The sequence below is a fragment of the Mizuhopecten yessoensis genome, unplaced genomic scaffold (assembly GCF_002113885.1).
Source record: "Mizuhopecten yessoensis strain PY_sf001 unplaced genomic scaffold, ASM211388v2 scaffold11131, whole genome shotgun sequence".
NCBI lineage: Eukaryota > Metazoa > Mollusca > Bivalvia > Pectinida > Pectinidae > Mizuhopecten > Mizuhopecten yessoensis.
The window spans coordinates 439,719-456,227 of NW_018408895.1; the positions used below are offsets into that span (position 1 = coordinate 439,719).

The 16,509-nt window shown below is 35.1% G+C and overlaps 2 protein-coding genes across 15 annotated transcripts in view; one reads left to right on the top strand and one right to left on the bottom strand.

The window, feature by feature from the left end:
• Positions 1-1,586: 1,586 nt before the first annotated feature.
• Positions 1,587-10,130, bottom strand: LOC110466335 (enolase-phosphatase E1-like). The gene is made up of 6 exons (XM_021522777.1): positions 9,890-10,130; positions 9,082-9,183; positions 7,633-7,823; positions 6,802-6,934; positions 5,762-5,885; positions 1,587-4,409 (listed from the first exon to the last, which is right to left on the bottom strand). The coding sequence occupies exons 1-6, from the start codon at positions 10,124-10,126 to the stop codon at positions 4,120-4,122; spliced, it is 1,077 nt and encodes a 358-aa protein (XP_021378452.1). The 5' UTR covers positions 10,127-10,130; the 3' UTR covers positions 1,587-4,119.
• A 308-nt stretch (positions 10,131-10,438) lies between these two features.
• LOC110466334 (ribosome-binding protein 1-like) overlaps positions 10,439-16,509 on the top strand; it is a 33,860-nt gene continuing 27,789 nt past the window's right edge. For 11 of the 14 annotated variants that reach the window (XM_021522762.1, XM_021522764.1, XM_021522773.1 and 8 more), the window contains exon 1: positions 10,440-11,597. In XM_021522762.1, coding sequence (XP_021378437.1) covers positions 10,949-11,597 — 649 coding nt within the window. In that variant the 5' untranslated portion in view covers positions 10,440-10,948. Of the gene's footprint in view, positions 11,598-16,509 lie in introns of all 14 variants that reach the window. The other 3 variants (XM_021522775.1, XM_021522770.1, XM_021522767.1) reach the window with 2 other exon arrangements.

Below are 16,509 nucleotides of genomic sequence, written 5' to 3' on the forward strand. Positions count from 1 at the left end.
GGGTAAACACTGTGAAGTAGGGACATGTGTGTCCAGGGTTAACACTGTGGTGTATGGACAGAGGTGCCCAGGATCAACACTGTAGTGTATAACTGTAAAGTATGGTCAGAGGTGTCCAGGGTAAACAATGTGAACTATGGTCAGAGGTGTTCATGGTAAACACTGTGAAGTATGGGCAGAGGTGTCCAGGGTAAACACTGTAGTGTATGGACAGAGGTGTCCAGGGTAAACACTGAAGTATGGACAGAGGTATCCAAGGTAAACACTGTGAAGTATGGACAGTGGTGTCCAGGGTAAACACTATGAAGTATGAACACAGGTGCCCAGGGTAAACACTGTGAAGTATGGACAGTGGTGTCCAGGGTAAACACAGTGAAGTATGGACAGAGGTGTCCAGGATAAATACTGTGCAGTATGGACAGATGTGCCCAGGGTAAACACTGAAGTATGGAGAGAGGTGCCCAGGGTAAACACTGTTAAGTATGGACAGTGGTTTCCAGGGTAAACACTGTGAAGCATGGACAGAGGTGCCCAGGGTAAATACTGTGCAGTATGGACAGATGTGCCCAGGGTAAACACTGAAGTATGGAGAGGTACCCAGGGTAAACACTGTAAAGAATGGACAGAGGTGTTCAGGGTAAACAGTGTGAAGTATGGACAGAGGTATCCAGGGAAGACACTGTGAAGTATGGACAGAGGTGTCCTGGGTAAACACTGTGAAGTATGGTCAGAGATTCCCAGGGTAAACACTGTGAAGTATGGACAGAGGTGTCCAGGGTAATCACTGTGGTCAGATCTTTCATTTTCCAGGTCGCCTTGGCTCAGAACTGTCTCCTCAATAATTCTGATGACATGAACATTTCAAGGAGTTCAGTAGTCTGGCCCATTCCTGTGATAGGACTACACACATAGGGAGATATTAGCCAGGTGGCATAGGACTAGTAGTTTGCTCCTGCAAATTCCTCAAAATTGTATTTATTAATGTATAAAGCGCTTTAGACTGGCTTATATTAGCTAGATAGGGCGATATATCAAATGTTGTATATCATTATTATGTTATACTAAAGTTACCATGCTCACATCCCATAGGCTCCCAATAGAAATTAAAAATTCAAAGTCCAATTACTCTGCCAATTATTGTCTTATCGGGACCATTTTTGAACTCATCCGAGATCTTATTGATATAAAGCAACATAGCAAAATCTATCAAAATCAATTCCCTTTTACTAAATGGGCGGATTGGACGAGTGGTAAACACTTCAGCCTTACACACAGGTGGCCGGGGTTTGATCCCAGAAGTCGTCGTTTGCATGGATATTCAGAAAAAAAGGGTTTCTCCTGCTCACACAACCCAGGTAGAGTATAAATTGGTCTGGAGTGGATGTTACAGTATCTGTGCTGTAGCACTTTAAATGATGCCGTTGGAAGCTCGATTCTACTACAAACAGAACACATTACATCTCACACGCAGGGAGATATTTGCAAGGTGGCATATGACTAGTAGTTAGTGCCTGATGAGGCAGCTCCTGCGACTTCCTCAAGATCTTATTGATATAAAGCAGCATAGCAAAATTTATCAAAATCCATTCACTTTTATTGTGCTCACAAGTTTAGCCCCACAAGCTTCAATTGTAATTAAAATTTCAAAGTCCCATAACTCTGCAAGTTACTGCCTGCTTGGGACTATTTTCCAACTTGTCCCGAGATCTTATTGACAGAAATCAGCACGATAAATATATCAAACACCATTCAGATGGAGACGCATGGCAATACGTTACAATGACCTATAAATTCAAGTCATACACACATAACAAGTAGATCTTGCAGACAGTTGTAAAACTACTTTTATTTTTATACAATATTAAATGTTATTCATGAACAAAATGTTTCAGTAAAAAATATTATTCCAATGAGTTACACATGACCATCAAAATCATTGAAGAAATTTTATTAACTATGCTATATTTATTGGACCAATAAAGTCAAATAAGTAACATATAGTTAACCTGAACTGAATACATGATGGTTGTAATATCAAGATCATTTGATCTGAATTTCAGGTAAAAAGATTAACAGTGGGGGTAAAATATTGCAAGCCATTCTTCAACATACTGTTTCAATAACACAGAAATAATGGTAAATATGCATGCAAACAGAATGAAGAGCTTGCATTGATCTGTGTAACATATTGTAGGCATTTCCATGAATTTAGTATTTACAGGGATTGATGCGGATATCTTGTTCTAGACGTTACAATTTAACATCCAGAATCTTTTCTTCTGCATCTTCCTTTGATTTACACACGAAATATGCAAGAGAATACTTAGTAGTCTAAATGGTACACAGAATTAACTTTTACCAAGCAACAGCAAATGATTAAGTCTATGGTGCGACACAATCAAGGGGATCAGATTCCCGTCCCTAAAATCCACACTTTATACGACTTGGGCCAGTCATCTGTTCCACATTGAATCAAACACCAGCTGTCCCTGCGGAGCACCTAATAATTTTTTCATTTTTTTTGCACATGACCCAACAAAATTATGAATACAATTTATATTTGAACACAACAATGATGCTAAATCCTATAATTAAAACTAAGAGTATACAACAAACATCAATTATAAATTCACACTCAAGGCAAGAGTGGAACCTGAATGGAGATTACAGGTATCATAATGCTGAATATTTCTGTTGAATTAATGATACATAACTACAAAATTTGTATATATGTAACTTTCAAATAGTGTAAAGTATGTTCAAATATCAGTTTACAACAGAAATCAACATAGTTTTTACTTGTACTCTAAGTTCAACTTTTAATATTATTTGCCCAATCAGGTATTTCTGCTTAACAAATGACATTTGATACAGCACGAGCACCTACAGAAATCTCCCTTGGTTTGAAGACATTCTGTGACGAGTGAATTATTAGCTTGAAGGGGTTCAGACATGAGTTTTTTGCACTAACAATTTACATGTTGAAGTCAAAGACTGATTCACCTGGCAAAGAAGTTTTAATGATTATTTTTAAATCAATTTTTCTCGAAACCAGCTAAAATAATTAAGCAAAGCAATTTCATTACTCATCAGAGATAACAATGGTTTGCACATCTATATTAAACTGCATTAGAGAAACCATACCAAAGATGGAGAAAATTTGATTCGTTATTACAAATATTTTTATAGAAAATATTTTAACATCTGATAACAATAAAAATATAGGATACCCTGGACGAAAGATCCATTCACAGAACACTGGTTATACAGACTTATAAAACAATATATGTATAGTTGCCTCAAAGAAGGTATTTATGAGTAAACACCTTACACACACAACAAGTATGAATTAAGTACCAAAGCACTTCAAACATAACTACTACAGAACAAACCCAGAACAGCCTTGACACTTCAGTGCCTACATAGCCATTTAACAGCAACAATTGCCATTCTACCTTCAATAAACTAGCAGTCAATGCTGTTGATCTAAACCAATGGTTAGAAGAAAAAAAAACGAAATCAAAAGGCATTGTTGTATATTCTGTACATAAATAAATCATAACAATTCACAGTTCAAATGGAGTTCATGAATTTAAAATATGAAACTAACAAATTTTATTTCAGCAAATTTAAAAATATATAAAAACAGCATGAATGAAATAAATTAATTTGCCAAATGTGGTTCAATATAAATGAATAGATCAACAAACCTTTTTTATGCTTCCTAAAGGTGTAGGTAAACTAAGCAACAGGCATAAATTAATAGAATAAATTAGTTGTAAAAAGTATATAAAAAATGTCCAAATATAAGACGAAAAAGATTTTCAGACCGAAGTTGGTGAAAGAGCATTTGATTTCATTTTTATGGCAAGATTTCAACTCATTTAAAGAAGATGCATCTTGAAACAATAAAAGATTTTTTAATGTTTTAATCCTGCCCTTGATGGAACTAAATATAAACAATTCAATGTGAGTTATGCGGTTGTTGTACACATCCTTTCCTCATTCTTATGCATTCACCCTTTTCTCCACATGCAATGTCAGACTGGCTATGAGTGATGAGGACTGTAACATGAGACATTTATCCATGTATCAACAACCACTTGTTGAACCATCACACTAGTCATCATCATCTCCTAAATCTTCTTCTTCCTCATCAACTTCATCTTCATCATCGTCATCATCATCATCATCCAACTCGGCACCATCGTCATCGACTTCTTCGTCGCTGGCATCAAGGTCTCCATTTCCTTCAAGTTTCTTGTGGTCCATTTCATCCTCACCAAAGAGTTCTCCAAAGGACGATATCACAAGGAAGTCACAGTGATCCTGCTTTGTGATCAATGGGTTTTTTTTCTCACGATTAACCAATGCTATTTTGAACCCTGCCTGCATAGCTGCTGCACCCTCTGCAACAACAAAAAATGTGACAGTGATATATCTTAATGAAACACAGGATGGTGAATCTGGAATGCTATTGCTTATTGCAAAATACTCTGTTCGTGACCTAAAAATCAGACATAACAGTGGTATGTGATACTATCAGTAACGCAAGTTTTCATAAAAATATCTCTGCATAGGAGATACGGTAGTCTAGTGGTAGGACGCCGGGCTCGTGACTGAAGGGTTGCGGGTTCGAGGCACAGCACTGTGTTGTATCTTTGAGCAAGATACTTTACTCCGCTGGTTCCAGTCTACTCAGCTGTAAATGAGTACGAGGTTGGGAAGTGCTAGAATGGTTGAATGCTAGCTGTGTGCGCCAAAATGGCAGCACCGACTATGCTCCCCAGGGAGTTTAGAAAGATGTTGGCTGGTTGCAAAGACCCTATATCCACGGCTAATCATTTGTGAACCGCTTTGAGACGACCAACGAACTAGGTTGTGATAAAGAGGTATATAAGAACCTCAAATTATTATTAATTCAATTGCCATGATGGAGGCACAAACTGAAATACAATAGTTTTTGACCAAATTTCTGATCTGAACTTCAAAGGAATGAACATCATTCTAAAGTAACATATCCTCTGATGTTAACTCATTCACCCCTACATATTTAAACTGGACTTTCCCAGTCTATGATTTGGTAAGGTTCAAATCTGACTTTAGGAGTGAATGGGTTAATACACATGTAAAAACTTTTCTACAAAACAATTTAAACAAGCTTAAATGAAAAAGTATACAGCTGAACACTATTCCAAATACAAAATGCAATATGACCCTCATATTTATGTTTTAATAAAAAACTACATAAATATACGACACTAAAGAGAACCATTTTTTTTTCTGAAAAATTAAGTTCACATTGGTAATCAGAATGAATATTTGAAATTTCAACCAAATTTCTTTATCATTCTGAGAAAAAATTAGTCTCACATCTATTGACTGGTATTGCATAAAATGTTAAGATTCATGCACAAAAATAAAATACCATTACGTTGGTTTTGACACCATCATTTCCAGTATATAATTTGATTCTGTACAGCATCTTTAAAGTGCATATGAACAATATATATAATTTTAACAAAGATGTATATTTTCTTATGATTTGCTCAATTCCACATTTACCATCAATCTAGTAAGTTCTTAATGTTTTCTAGATTGATACACCTGTATGAAGTCTTAGGAATTTATAGTTTAGAATTGTTCTGTTGTTCAACAAAGACCCGTCTTTCACAGAAAGAAGATAAATTTATTAATTCATCATTTTGTGAGAATTGTAGAAACCACATTTTTATGCCGAACAATAATTTTGGATACAAACCTTTGGGGTTATCTGTGAGGTAAAGAATTTGGCTAGGGTCCACATGAATTTTTTCCGAGATAGCAGTATAACTGGAGTCATCGGTCTTGCTGCCTATGGTCGTGTCGAAGAAATCTGTAAATAACTGTAATGACCAAAATAATACGCTTGATGTTAAAAAGTTCACAAATGAAAATACTTAAGATTGCCATACAATACCCATGTTACCAGATTACAATATCTATACATAATACAAGGAAATGCATCACTTGATTTGAAACTTGTCTATGCTCATAGGTAAGAAGTTGTATCAATGGTGAAAATTGTAATCGATGAATTACAGATTAATGATATTGGTTCCTACTATTACATGTATTTACAAGTATATATAAGACTATGGATTTTTTTATTTGTAAGTTTTCTATTAAATATATTAATCACAATCATGTACTTGCAGTGGAAAGTTTAATATATCAATTTAGTATTTTGTTCCATTATCTTTTTACTTTTATTATTACATATACTACTACATCAAGTTCAGTTGTGTATGTGAGAGCAGCAAAGCCTGTCTGGAAAAGATGGACATGCAAGTTTTGATTGCGATAGCAACCCAATCCCAACATTTTAAAAAATCGAGTAATTATTATCACGGCTTAAATTTTTTTTTTAATCAGTCTAAGCATGCAAGGGTATATATCGAAGGCATTACTGCAGGGCTCGCTCTGTCAGTAGCAAAAAAAGCCATTGCCTAATTTTATTTTCATTTTGCTACTAAAAAAAGATGCGACTTCTAAATTGGCAACTAAGTTTTAAACAAGCCATTTGGATTGATATGTATTGCCCGTGTCCTGCTTTGACCATCAATGCACATATCGGTGAAATTAATTCAATTTAGACAAGGTACTTGACATTTGCACCAAGTTGCAAGCTACAATTATAAATCAACACATGTACAATCACTGACCGACATACATAGGCAATACCTCTTGCTCCTTTGTAGCAGGAGTTATAATGAGGGATGTGCCAGTTTACAATCTAGTATCTATATAGTGCAAGCTTACATCTGAGATATCACCCTCCTCCACATGACTGAAGAGTTGTTTTTGTGCTTCTATACTCCCCGAGGAATAGACATACACAGACACACCTTCATCTATCAGTTGTGTGATCACCGGCTCCACATCATCGTAAATCCTTCAGCAAAAATAACGGAACGGATTTGTCATAAGTCCTCACAAATCTTATGCAAACATTTCATCAATAATCAATTATCTGGTCAATGTTTTACACCATCCTCAACACCCCAGGGATTACGCTCACTCGCGCTCTCTGCACCCTTCAATTTTGCTACGACATTTTCCAGGGGTGCAGACAGCCTAAGTGAGCGTAACCCCTGGAGTATCGAGGATGATTTGATACATAATTCTTTTGCAGTCTACTGCTATGTCAGAAATTACTTGCTTAACAATTCATAATTATCTGATTTTATTTCCAATTTTCATCCATGATGTTCCATAAACGACACCATTTTAGTACGTTTTTTTTTTACAGCATTATCAATTTGTAATAGATTAGTGATGATGAATTGGCACACCCACTCAATAGAAAACAATATACAGAAATTAGCACACTGTTCAAAGCATGAAAATAAGATTACTGCTAAAATATGTACATTTACAGTAGAGCATTTTGTTTCAAGTTCAAATTTTTGACCATTTCTTTATTTTTGATATGAATATCTAAAATAATAAATTTGTATTCAACAAGAATTGAAAAAATTTATTCCCATGATGTAAATTTTCACATGTCTGAATAATATGTAAAAGATAACAAGTACGAATCTGATCATATTTATAATGATGGACTTAATCTAACAAACAAAATACACGTACGAGGCTTTGATTTTGCCTGTTTTATAGCCCTCTCTCCACATGTGTCCTTGCAGTTGCTTCAGAGCTGTTGACTTGCGGTCTTGGCACATCTGCCATTTGATGTTCTCAACGCAGCATTTGATTACTTCATCAGATTCTCCATCTGGAATCTCTATGCATCCTTCCATCTTCTCAGCTACATCTTTACAAGCCTAAAAAGCAACAATTCATATAATTTGTCAAATCAATTTTGCAATTTAATTGTGTAAATCAATCTGTTTAGTCTAAATCAAATTATCAATTGATGAATGAAACAGCTTAAAATGATATCTCAACTAGAAGTTCTTCCTCTTAAGCCTAATTCTTTGAGATCTGACAAGACTTTTCTATCTATTTCAGTATTTATGAAAAACATCAGCGGCGATTCTGACAAGAGAGGAAATTAAAATGATTTTTTTTTTAGTACAGCAGTAGTGTTACTGTTGGTATAAATACAGGTTTTTTTGGGCCATAGAGGGAAAATGATGGAAAAACAGTGCCAATTCTAAATTTCTTTTAAATTTTCCAATTCGTCAAAAAATTCTGTCTTGGAAGAAAACACTATTTCAGGAGAATTCACATTTCACATCTACTAATTGCACACAGTATGGACTCTGTTTTTCTTCGTTTCTTTTTGGTGTATTTTAATCTCTGGTTCAAACCTGAAAAATGGCAACCCCCCCTCCCCCATAACAGACCACCAAAACATCTCAAGGCCAGCACAAAGGGTAAAGGGCTGGATGATTAGCAAGCAATCAACAAAAGATTATTTTCTGCCTTATTTAGAGTAATCGTGTTTAAAGGGGCTGGTCGGGGAAAAAATTACAAAATAAATGGGTCTAAATGTGTTCTCTGGCCTTCCAAAAGTTATACCACGGCAAGATAATGGTTGAGTTCTGCTTGCAATGTCCAGTTTTGACCACTGAAATTTCTGGGAAGCCTCGCGTAAATTTAGCGCAGATCTATTTATATATGTCACGTGGTTGTTTCGAAAGTGAGGCAGTGAAGATGATAACAACAATAGCACGCTGTCATGTGCCATGTCGGACTCAACTAGCGGACAAGACAGCAATACTATACGTAAATAATTGTATTCAAAGGTCATGTATGATGCAAGTGTAGTATTCCTACCTATATGTTGTTGTTATATATAACGGTATTGATACCTCGTGCCTGTCATGACTTTTGCATGCATCTTTTTCTTTCGCCGCGATGTTTACATTTGGCCTTGTTGATGACNCAAATGCAAAGTCTCTTTGTTAAAAGTCAGATGCAAAAACATAGGTCACAGTGAGTGTCGTTCGATATATTTTTCAGTACTCCTAAGATGTATACATATGAACTTCTATAACTGATGGACTTCTAGTAATTGAGTTATATGCACTTTTGTCACAATAACTAAATCATACTTTTAAAGTTTTGGTCTCTTACCAATTCACGAAGTGCACAAATGTCTGCCTTTGTTTCTTCATCATCAGATCTGTTCTTCAGGTATGTTTCAACATTCTCAGTGATATAAGGGAATAATACTTTCTGAAAAGTAAAGAAAATATCGTCTTTATAAAAATCAAGTTTGAAGTACAGGGAAAACATAGGTCAACAAAGAAAGATAACTCCTGCATACATAATATCATCATATTTGTTTTTTTTTACCAATTAGTCACGATTATTCGTCAGTGACAATAAACGTCTCGTCAACATTTGAAAAGAGGATTGCCACATTTTATATGTTATTAACAGTCACACAAAACGCTCTTGTCTCGAAGATGGTGCACTCAAATGTGCAATGCAGATGAACCCGGTAGTGCGATACTGAATAGTATACATGTATATTGCCTCACAAGAGGTTGTGATACATCGAAATACCAAGACAATTATCATTCACGTCAGCGTCTTTAGGACGATTGAAATACGATGTTAGACGTTCGACATGACTGATGTGAAAAACTGCCATACTTGCATGCCTTATCTCCAACCCAAGCAGGAAGATGAGCATGATGGTGGGGTCACCCTAATGAGTGTCCTCCGGGTAATGAGTGTCCTCCGAGTGTCCTCCGAGGTTTTTGCGCGCCCGCTAGTTCGTTATAAGATTTATTTCACTTATTTCTTCTGATTCCTAAAGGTTGTTCATATATCTAGGTGTGTGCAAAATTCAAGTTCGATCGTAACAGTACAAAGTTCCGAAATACNGATGGTGGACCGGTATGCATGTGTGCGCGAGATGCCGGCATCGTCTTACCTTGACGAACGATAATGAAGTGGTTGTTCCTTCGATGTCAACGACAACTGCTGAGACACCATCAAGTAACGCTTCCGCTTCGTCTACCGACCGTTTTTGAACTTGTTGAGCCTCCATTATCTGGGAATGGCCAACAGTAGGCACTTCGAGCGAAAGTGTCAGAACAACGCTATTCAGACAAAGAACAAATGGACCAGGTGCGAGCCGATTGGTTACCAGATGGCGCCCTAGTTTCATAAGGTTGTCTCGTTCTCAATTACTGGCTATTCCATCAATTTAGCACTCAGCGCGTTTACTGTCACAATTTCCTAATTGGAAATGGATAGTCCAAGAAACTGGTACTTTTGTGCAACTATTTAAACCGTAACTTTTTAGAGTGTTTTAAAAAAAAGTTATGAGGGATGTAATCAAAACATGCGTTCTGTTCTTGACATAATAGTCTTGGACTTAACTTATTCCCGAGATTGACGAAGATGCTGAGCAGACGAACCAAACGCTTAGTAGAATTGCACCAATGAAATTTGTTGTTACAAACGAATTACGGTATACTGATCGTCCATTGAAATCGGGAAGGCCCTCAGACGGGTTCAGTTCCGGAAGAATTTTTATCCACGTTGACAAGATACGGGCTTAGAAGAAAAGTGCATCCACATAAGTATTAACGTTATTATACCAAGCAAAGGTTGTAGTTTTAATTAATTTATTATATATGTTGATTCATATCTTTCATAATAAGGATTTAGTTTTGGTTTCATTTATTTTGCTACCGGTTTTTCACCGGCTGCAGTGAGGAAGTGCTGAGTGCCGACGTGGACGGAAAATCATCTGGAGGAGTACGGTTTGTGTAGTCTGACGAACAAGTTCCAGAGCACTACTGACAGTTCCCTTCTCAAATTGACTGGTCACTGTTCTTTGTCTATTCTCCACCTTGTGTATTTAGCGTTTGTTGGATGTCTGTCAAGAAGAAAGAATAAATAGGGGAGGGGCGTGGTAATTACCTCATCTAACAAGTGTCAGTCAAGTGGAATTCGACAATAACTGCTCTTATCACCTGTCATAATGGATCCTCAAATTATTCTCATTGGTATTGCAGCGTTTTGTTTGTCAGCTCTGCTGATCTATCTTATATCTATGTTTGGTATAAAAGAAAAAACTTTTGAAGAAGCATTGGCTGAGCAAAAGCAAAGAATTGAAGATGAAAAACTGAAAGAGAAAAGCCTTAAGAAGGCAGAGAAGGAGAAAAAAAAGTTTAGGAAGACGAAAGAGAAACCAAAAGAAAAAGGACTTCAGGTTTCGGAACCTGAATTACCTAAGGAACAAAAGATGGTCAATTTGGAAATTGATCCTGAAATCATTGAACCACTGACAGCCTCCACAACTGAAGGGAAACGTTCTCAAAATATCAAGAAGAAACCAAAATCTATTCTTCACAACAAGAACGAGGAGCCACATGTGGCAAAAGAAACCCAACAAGTGATTCACCACATTCCAGTTCCAAAAGATGAGCTGGAAATTCTACATGATCTTGAAAAGGATCAAAAGGAGGTAAAGAAGGAAAAGTCTGTACCAAAATCTTCCAAGAAAGGGAAGGAAGAAGTGAAAGCAATCCCAAAGAGGCCTGTACTAATGGAAGAAGAGATTGTTGTCCCGAAGTTTGAAAAAGTATCGCACAGTGCCTCCTACTCCAGTCCGGAATCCAAAATGAAAAGTAAGACTTTCTAGAATTAACATTTCTGGATCCCGAATAATTATTGTGATGTACATGTACAATGGATTTATATGGCATTATCATCACAAATTGTGCCATATTCAGATATGTTTGAATCACAATATTTACCATGTTCTAACTAACTTTATTTATGATCAATATTCACCATACAAATACATTATAATTTATAACATTGATTGCTTTAAAAAAATGCCATTAACATTGTACATCACAAGACCTTTTCTGATTCAGTACATGAATGTTAATTTTATCAATCTCCTTAGGTTAATCATAGTACTTAAAGAACTCTGACATTCTCAATTTGTAAATTTTCCTGAATTAATCCATTGAAATTCCAATTGGAAATCCCCCCCCCCCCCCCCCAAAAAAAAAGAAAATGCAAAAGATTAAATAATATGTCAATAGGTTCTTAGCAATTAGGAGAAGATTTGCTGGAAGAGCTTTTTTCTGATATTTCAAAGGGCAAAATGATCATTTTTTAATTAAAATAAAGGCTAAGTTAAAACCATCCAAATACATGTAATAACATCATTTGACTTAATAAGTGCCCTTCTCTAAACCTCAAAAATGTAAAAATTTATGACGACTTTCAGAGAAATTTTAGAAGGTTCTGCAATCATTCTGATTTTTGAAATTGCTAATTGTAATTTTAAGATCCACAATTGGTTACTTTTAACTAACTTATTCTCGATATGTAATTGTTTTAAAGAAATATATTGTGAAATCCTCCATCTTATGGTGTGATCACGATCACTTAAATCAAATAAAAAACAAGACCCTATTTGTAAGAATTATCTCCCTTCAAACACTTAATCTGTAATTTATAGTCCCTAGCAGCCATGATCATGAGCAATCTTGATAATAAGAGCAGCTGGAAATATATAATTCGTGAACTTCTGCTGCTGTCGTTAATATACTGCAAGTGATAAGTTGACCTCATGAATCACTCTAAAGAAATTCCATAATATCTACACACATTTATTCTGACTAAACTTGATCATGAATTTTGTAGTTAAACCATTTTACACAAATAACTGTCACCATGAATAGTCAACTACCGGTAAGCTGATTAATATGAAAATCACTACTAAAGGCCCAGGGTTACTAATAGATAAGTTATACTATGAAAATATTCAAAGTTTTTTAGTATAATTTCTAGTAAAAGGTTGCTTGATTTCCTGATTCTGATTATTGATTTACAAATTTCATAATTTGATACTGGTACTAGTAGTAGTTTATTACTGAAATCAAGTGTTGAATGCATACATTGTACAGTATGCATTGAAAGTAATTGCTTTAAGCTGGTTGTACTTTTAAAAAAAGGAATCCAGCTGCATAGTAAACAATCCTGTCTATTAATGATAAACTTTTAGACTGATTATACAATGGACCATCAATTGGTTTACTACCTGGTACTTTTGACTTCAAACTGATTTTCGATAAATATTTAAACTGATTGCCCATCACAATTATATTGGTTATCACAAATATTTATCTTAATTAATTACTCATCCCAGGATCCATTCCTCAAAATTCTGTGATTAACCCCTGAATAATTAGATTGCACAATTTTTATAAAGCTTTTCTTTTAAAAATAATTCAATAAAAAAATATTGACATCCTATCCTGCAGATAGATGATAATGGTGACATCTGGGACATGATCAGTGTACTTTACAACTGTTGTTGCATCTATACCATGGTATATAGCTTTTAACCATGTGGATATCATTGTTCTTGAAATCTCATACAAGAGAGTATGTTTCAGCAAAATTTGTCAATTCAGCTATAATACAGATACAACATCTACCAAATTTTAATGTATATATATATTTTTTATTGTTTTGACTCCAATGTGATGAGTTTTTTTAGGATATATTAGGGATTTGTCTACATGTATGTAATATCCTTTTATTTCTGGTCCATTTGTCACAAATGTCACCTCGAGCTCTAGTTAGTACGAGTACATGTTTCGACTTTGTGTAGCTTTGAAACACTTATATTTATATGAGCAGGAACATTGGATTGTCTGTAAAAAAAAATAGGTAGAGGGCAGAACTGGGCACCTCTGCTTGCTCATACAGTGTAACATATTTCCATATTTTTTTCGAAGAGGAAAGAAGGAAAATACTTGACCAAAATGCTTTTATATTATTTTTTCCATGTGCAGTTGTACACTTCCAGTATCAATTCACAAGCATAACATATAATTATATATATATATATATATATATAGAAAAAATAAAATTAACGACCGACTAAAAAACTAGCTGCTTTCACCCTTCACAGGGCTCTTCAGGTTTATTCTATATATATATATAGACAGTTGATAAAAGCAAATTATGTAAACAAAATGTGTTAATGACAAAAGAAGACCTTACATCTTCTAGTGCATAGTAACACTACAGTAGGATTTTATGTGACATCATGGATTGCCCATCTATTGATGACATCATAATACTTCAGGGCCATATAAATTATAAATCAGAAAGCTTCAATGCTATATGTTTTCAGGACAATTTCAGATAGCACACAAAAGACAAACATAGTTGATGAACCCAGTGATAGTTTGTAAACAGACAGCTGAATCTGTGCAGCTTGGTTGAACACATGTACTGAACTATGTACATCTGGAGAGCACCTGCATGTTTCTAAACAGCATTTTGATTTTCTTAAAATAAAGTTGAAGGCACTTTTAAATTAGCATTGATAATGATTAACTACTGATCGTTTGAAAACATTTAATATTCCAATTTTGAGACAGAGGGAAAAAACTTGTTTTGCATGTGAGAAAGGCAAATAGGAGCAGCCAAAGCAACATAATGTAGTCAAAACAAACAGGTGATTTGTCAGTCAGAGCAATGTGGTGGTGATGTTTATTGGTACACAGCTGTTGTACATGTGCCATGAGAAAATTTGATGACACTGATACCACCGCGTGTACAGGTCTAGCATACATGTGTCTGTTTAGTGCAATAACCTTCGTAGGATATAGAATATGGTGCCACAATTAAGGAACCTTCGAATATATATAGCATAGAATCTGTAGACGTGTATTACAAGTATAAGGATATAAATGAAAAAGCTAAATATATAACCAATTCATCGCAGAATTATTGCTGATAAAAGTACCTAAATGAAGTCTGCAAACTACATAGAAGTATTAAATTCCCCCTCCCATGAAGTGCTGTTTAAATTTGGCCTAATACAATTATAAGTCTGATTCTCAAATTACCCTAGATAGTAAGTCTAGATTGGTTTGTTTGTTTATGGTTTAAAAGTCCATAAACAAAAAAGGGCGTTATGGCCATTACGGTAAACATTTAAAAGGGCCTCTTAAGCTATGCATGTTATTGTTAGGTCTTTTCTCTCCCCTCATTAATTACACAGTATCAAATAAATCATATCTTTAAAGAATAAAGATTACAAGACTAGAAATTGATAAAAAATAGGATAGAATTTAATCGTCCTGACTATATCTATAGATCATAGGTCATAACATGTACCCTTTCTTTTATTTTGAAATCAAATCTGTATGCATGATTATATGTGATTTGTGATCTGGATCTGGTCCTCCCAAATCATTCATTCATGGTATGAAACTGACTTAAAATCCCAAGTTCCAAGTTCCAACCCCATAAAAAAACAGATACATGTACATACTATGAAGCATTCTCCGGGCTAGAGAGACAGAGCATCTTAATGGGAAAATAGTTGCAAAACTACTTTCAATGAGAATTTTTCAAGATTGCTTAAATTTCTAGTTGAACAATACAGACCCTCTGGGCCCTTTTGGTTTTAATTAATGAGTGTTCCAATGCATTTCAAAGCGAAAGACGGTCCAGGCCCTATTCCACAACACCTAAAAGACCCAGGCCCTATTCCACAACACCTAAAAAAAGTCTCATAATTATATGTAAACAAACTGTTGCTTGAATATCTTAATAAAATGTACAAGAATATGTACAGATTCATAAACATCCATAGATTACTGAAGATTTCAGAGAGGCATAAGATCGTGGTGTACACGCATTCTATTAGCAAGATTGCAGGCAGCTGCTTGGAATTAACGTAAAAGTAAACTCTTCTCTGTGTACCATCATGTCTGCATAGTTTTAACTAGCTGAAGGAGATTGAATGTGTTCGAATTTGATTATCATGTTAATAGAAAATTCATTTAAGTGCAAGAACAAAATGTTCAAAACACTAGCCGCAGAATTAAATACATATATACTGGTCCCCAAATTTTCATATATATACATATATATATTTAGAAGTAGTCTGTGTATTTTGATATGTTTTTAAACAAAATTGAACATTTGATAGATAAGAAAGTAATGTGTCATGAATGTTATAATACAATGTTACAATGTACTGTATTGATAGATCAGTTTGTACAGTGTTCTACTGGCCCTGGGCTGTCGGACCTCTAATTTTTCTAGCCCTGTCAATAATACATTGTATTCTTATGATTTTCTTAATTTTATAAAGGAAATATTTAAGTGCTCTGAACAAAACGATGACTATCTAGTACGTTAATTAGAAATAAAATGAAGTTGTCACTTTGATCTTCCTTGATCATCATGACTGTAACTTGACAGCAAGTGTCAAGCCCACCCCCTCAAGCATAGACTGTGCTAGCCAGCTACAAGTATGTTTACCAGCATACAAGTATATCAGGGTCAGACATCTACAACACTTACCAGTCCACAACACTTACCGCTAAGCATTCCTGAGGCACCTTGTGTGACGTTAGGGTTCACTAACTCTTAGGAGCATTTCATTAATATCCCCATAAACAGTCTTACAAATGTAATAAGGTGACAGGCATATCCATTGTATCGGTATGTAAACAACTTTACTCGATGAATAAAAGCTCAAGTGAGACTGAG

What these genes read in the sequence shown, in the direction of transcription:
- LOC110466335 (XM_021522777.1), bottom strand. Translation starts at nt 10,126, where the DNA reads ATGAAACTAGGGCGCCATCTGGTAACCAATCGGCTCGCACCTGGTCCA. An exon ending in TTTGTGCACTTCGTGAATTG is followed by an intron (nt 7,824 to 9,081) that starts GTAAGAGACCAA and finishes GTTGCTTTTTAG; the next exon opens with GCTTGTAAAGATGTAGCTGA. An exon ending in ACAGGCAAAATCAAAGCCTC is followed by an intron (nt 6,935 to 7,632) that starts GTACGTGTATTT and finishes TTTTTGCTGAAG; the next exon opens with GATTTACGATGATGTGGAGC.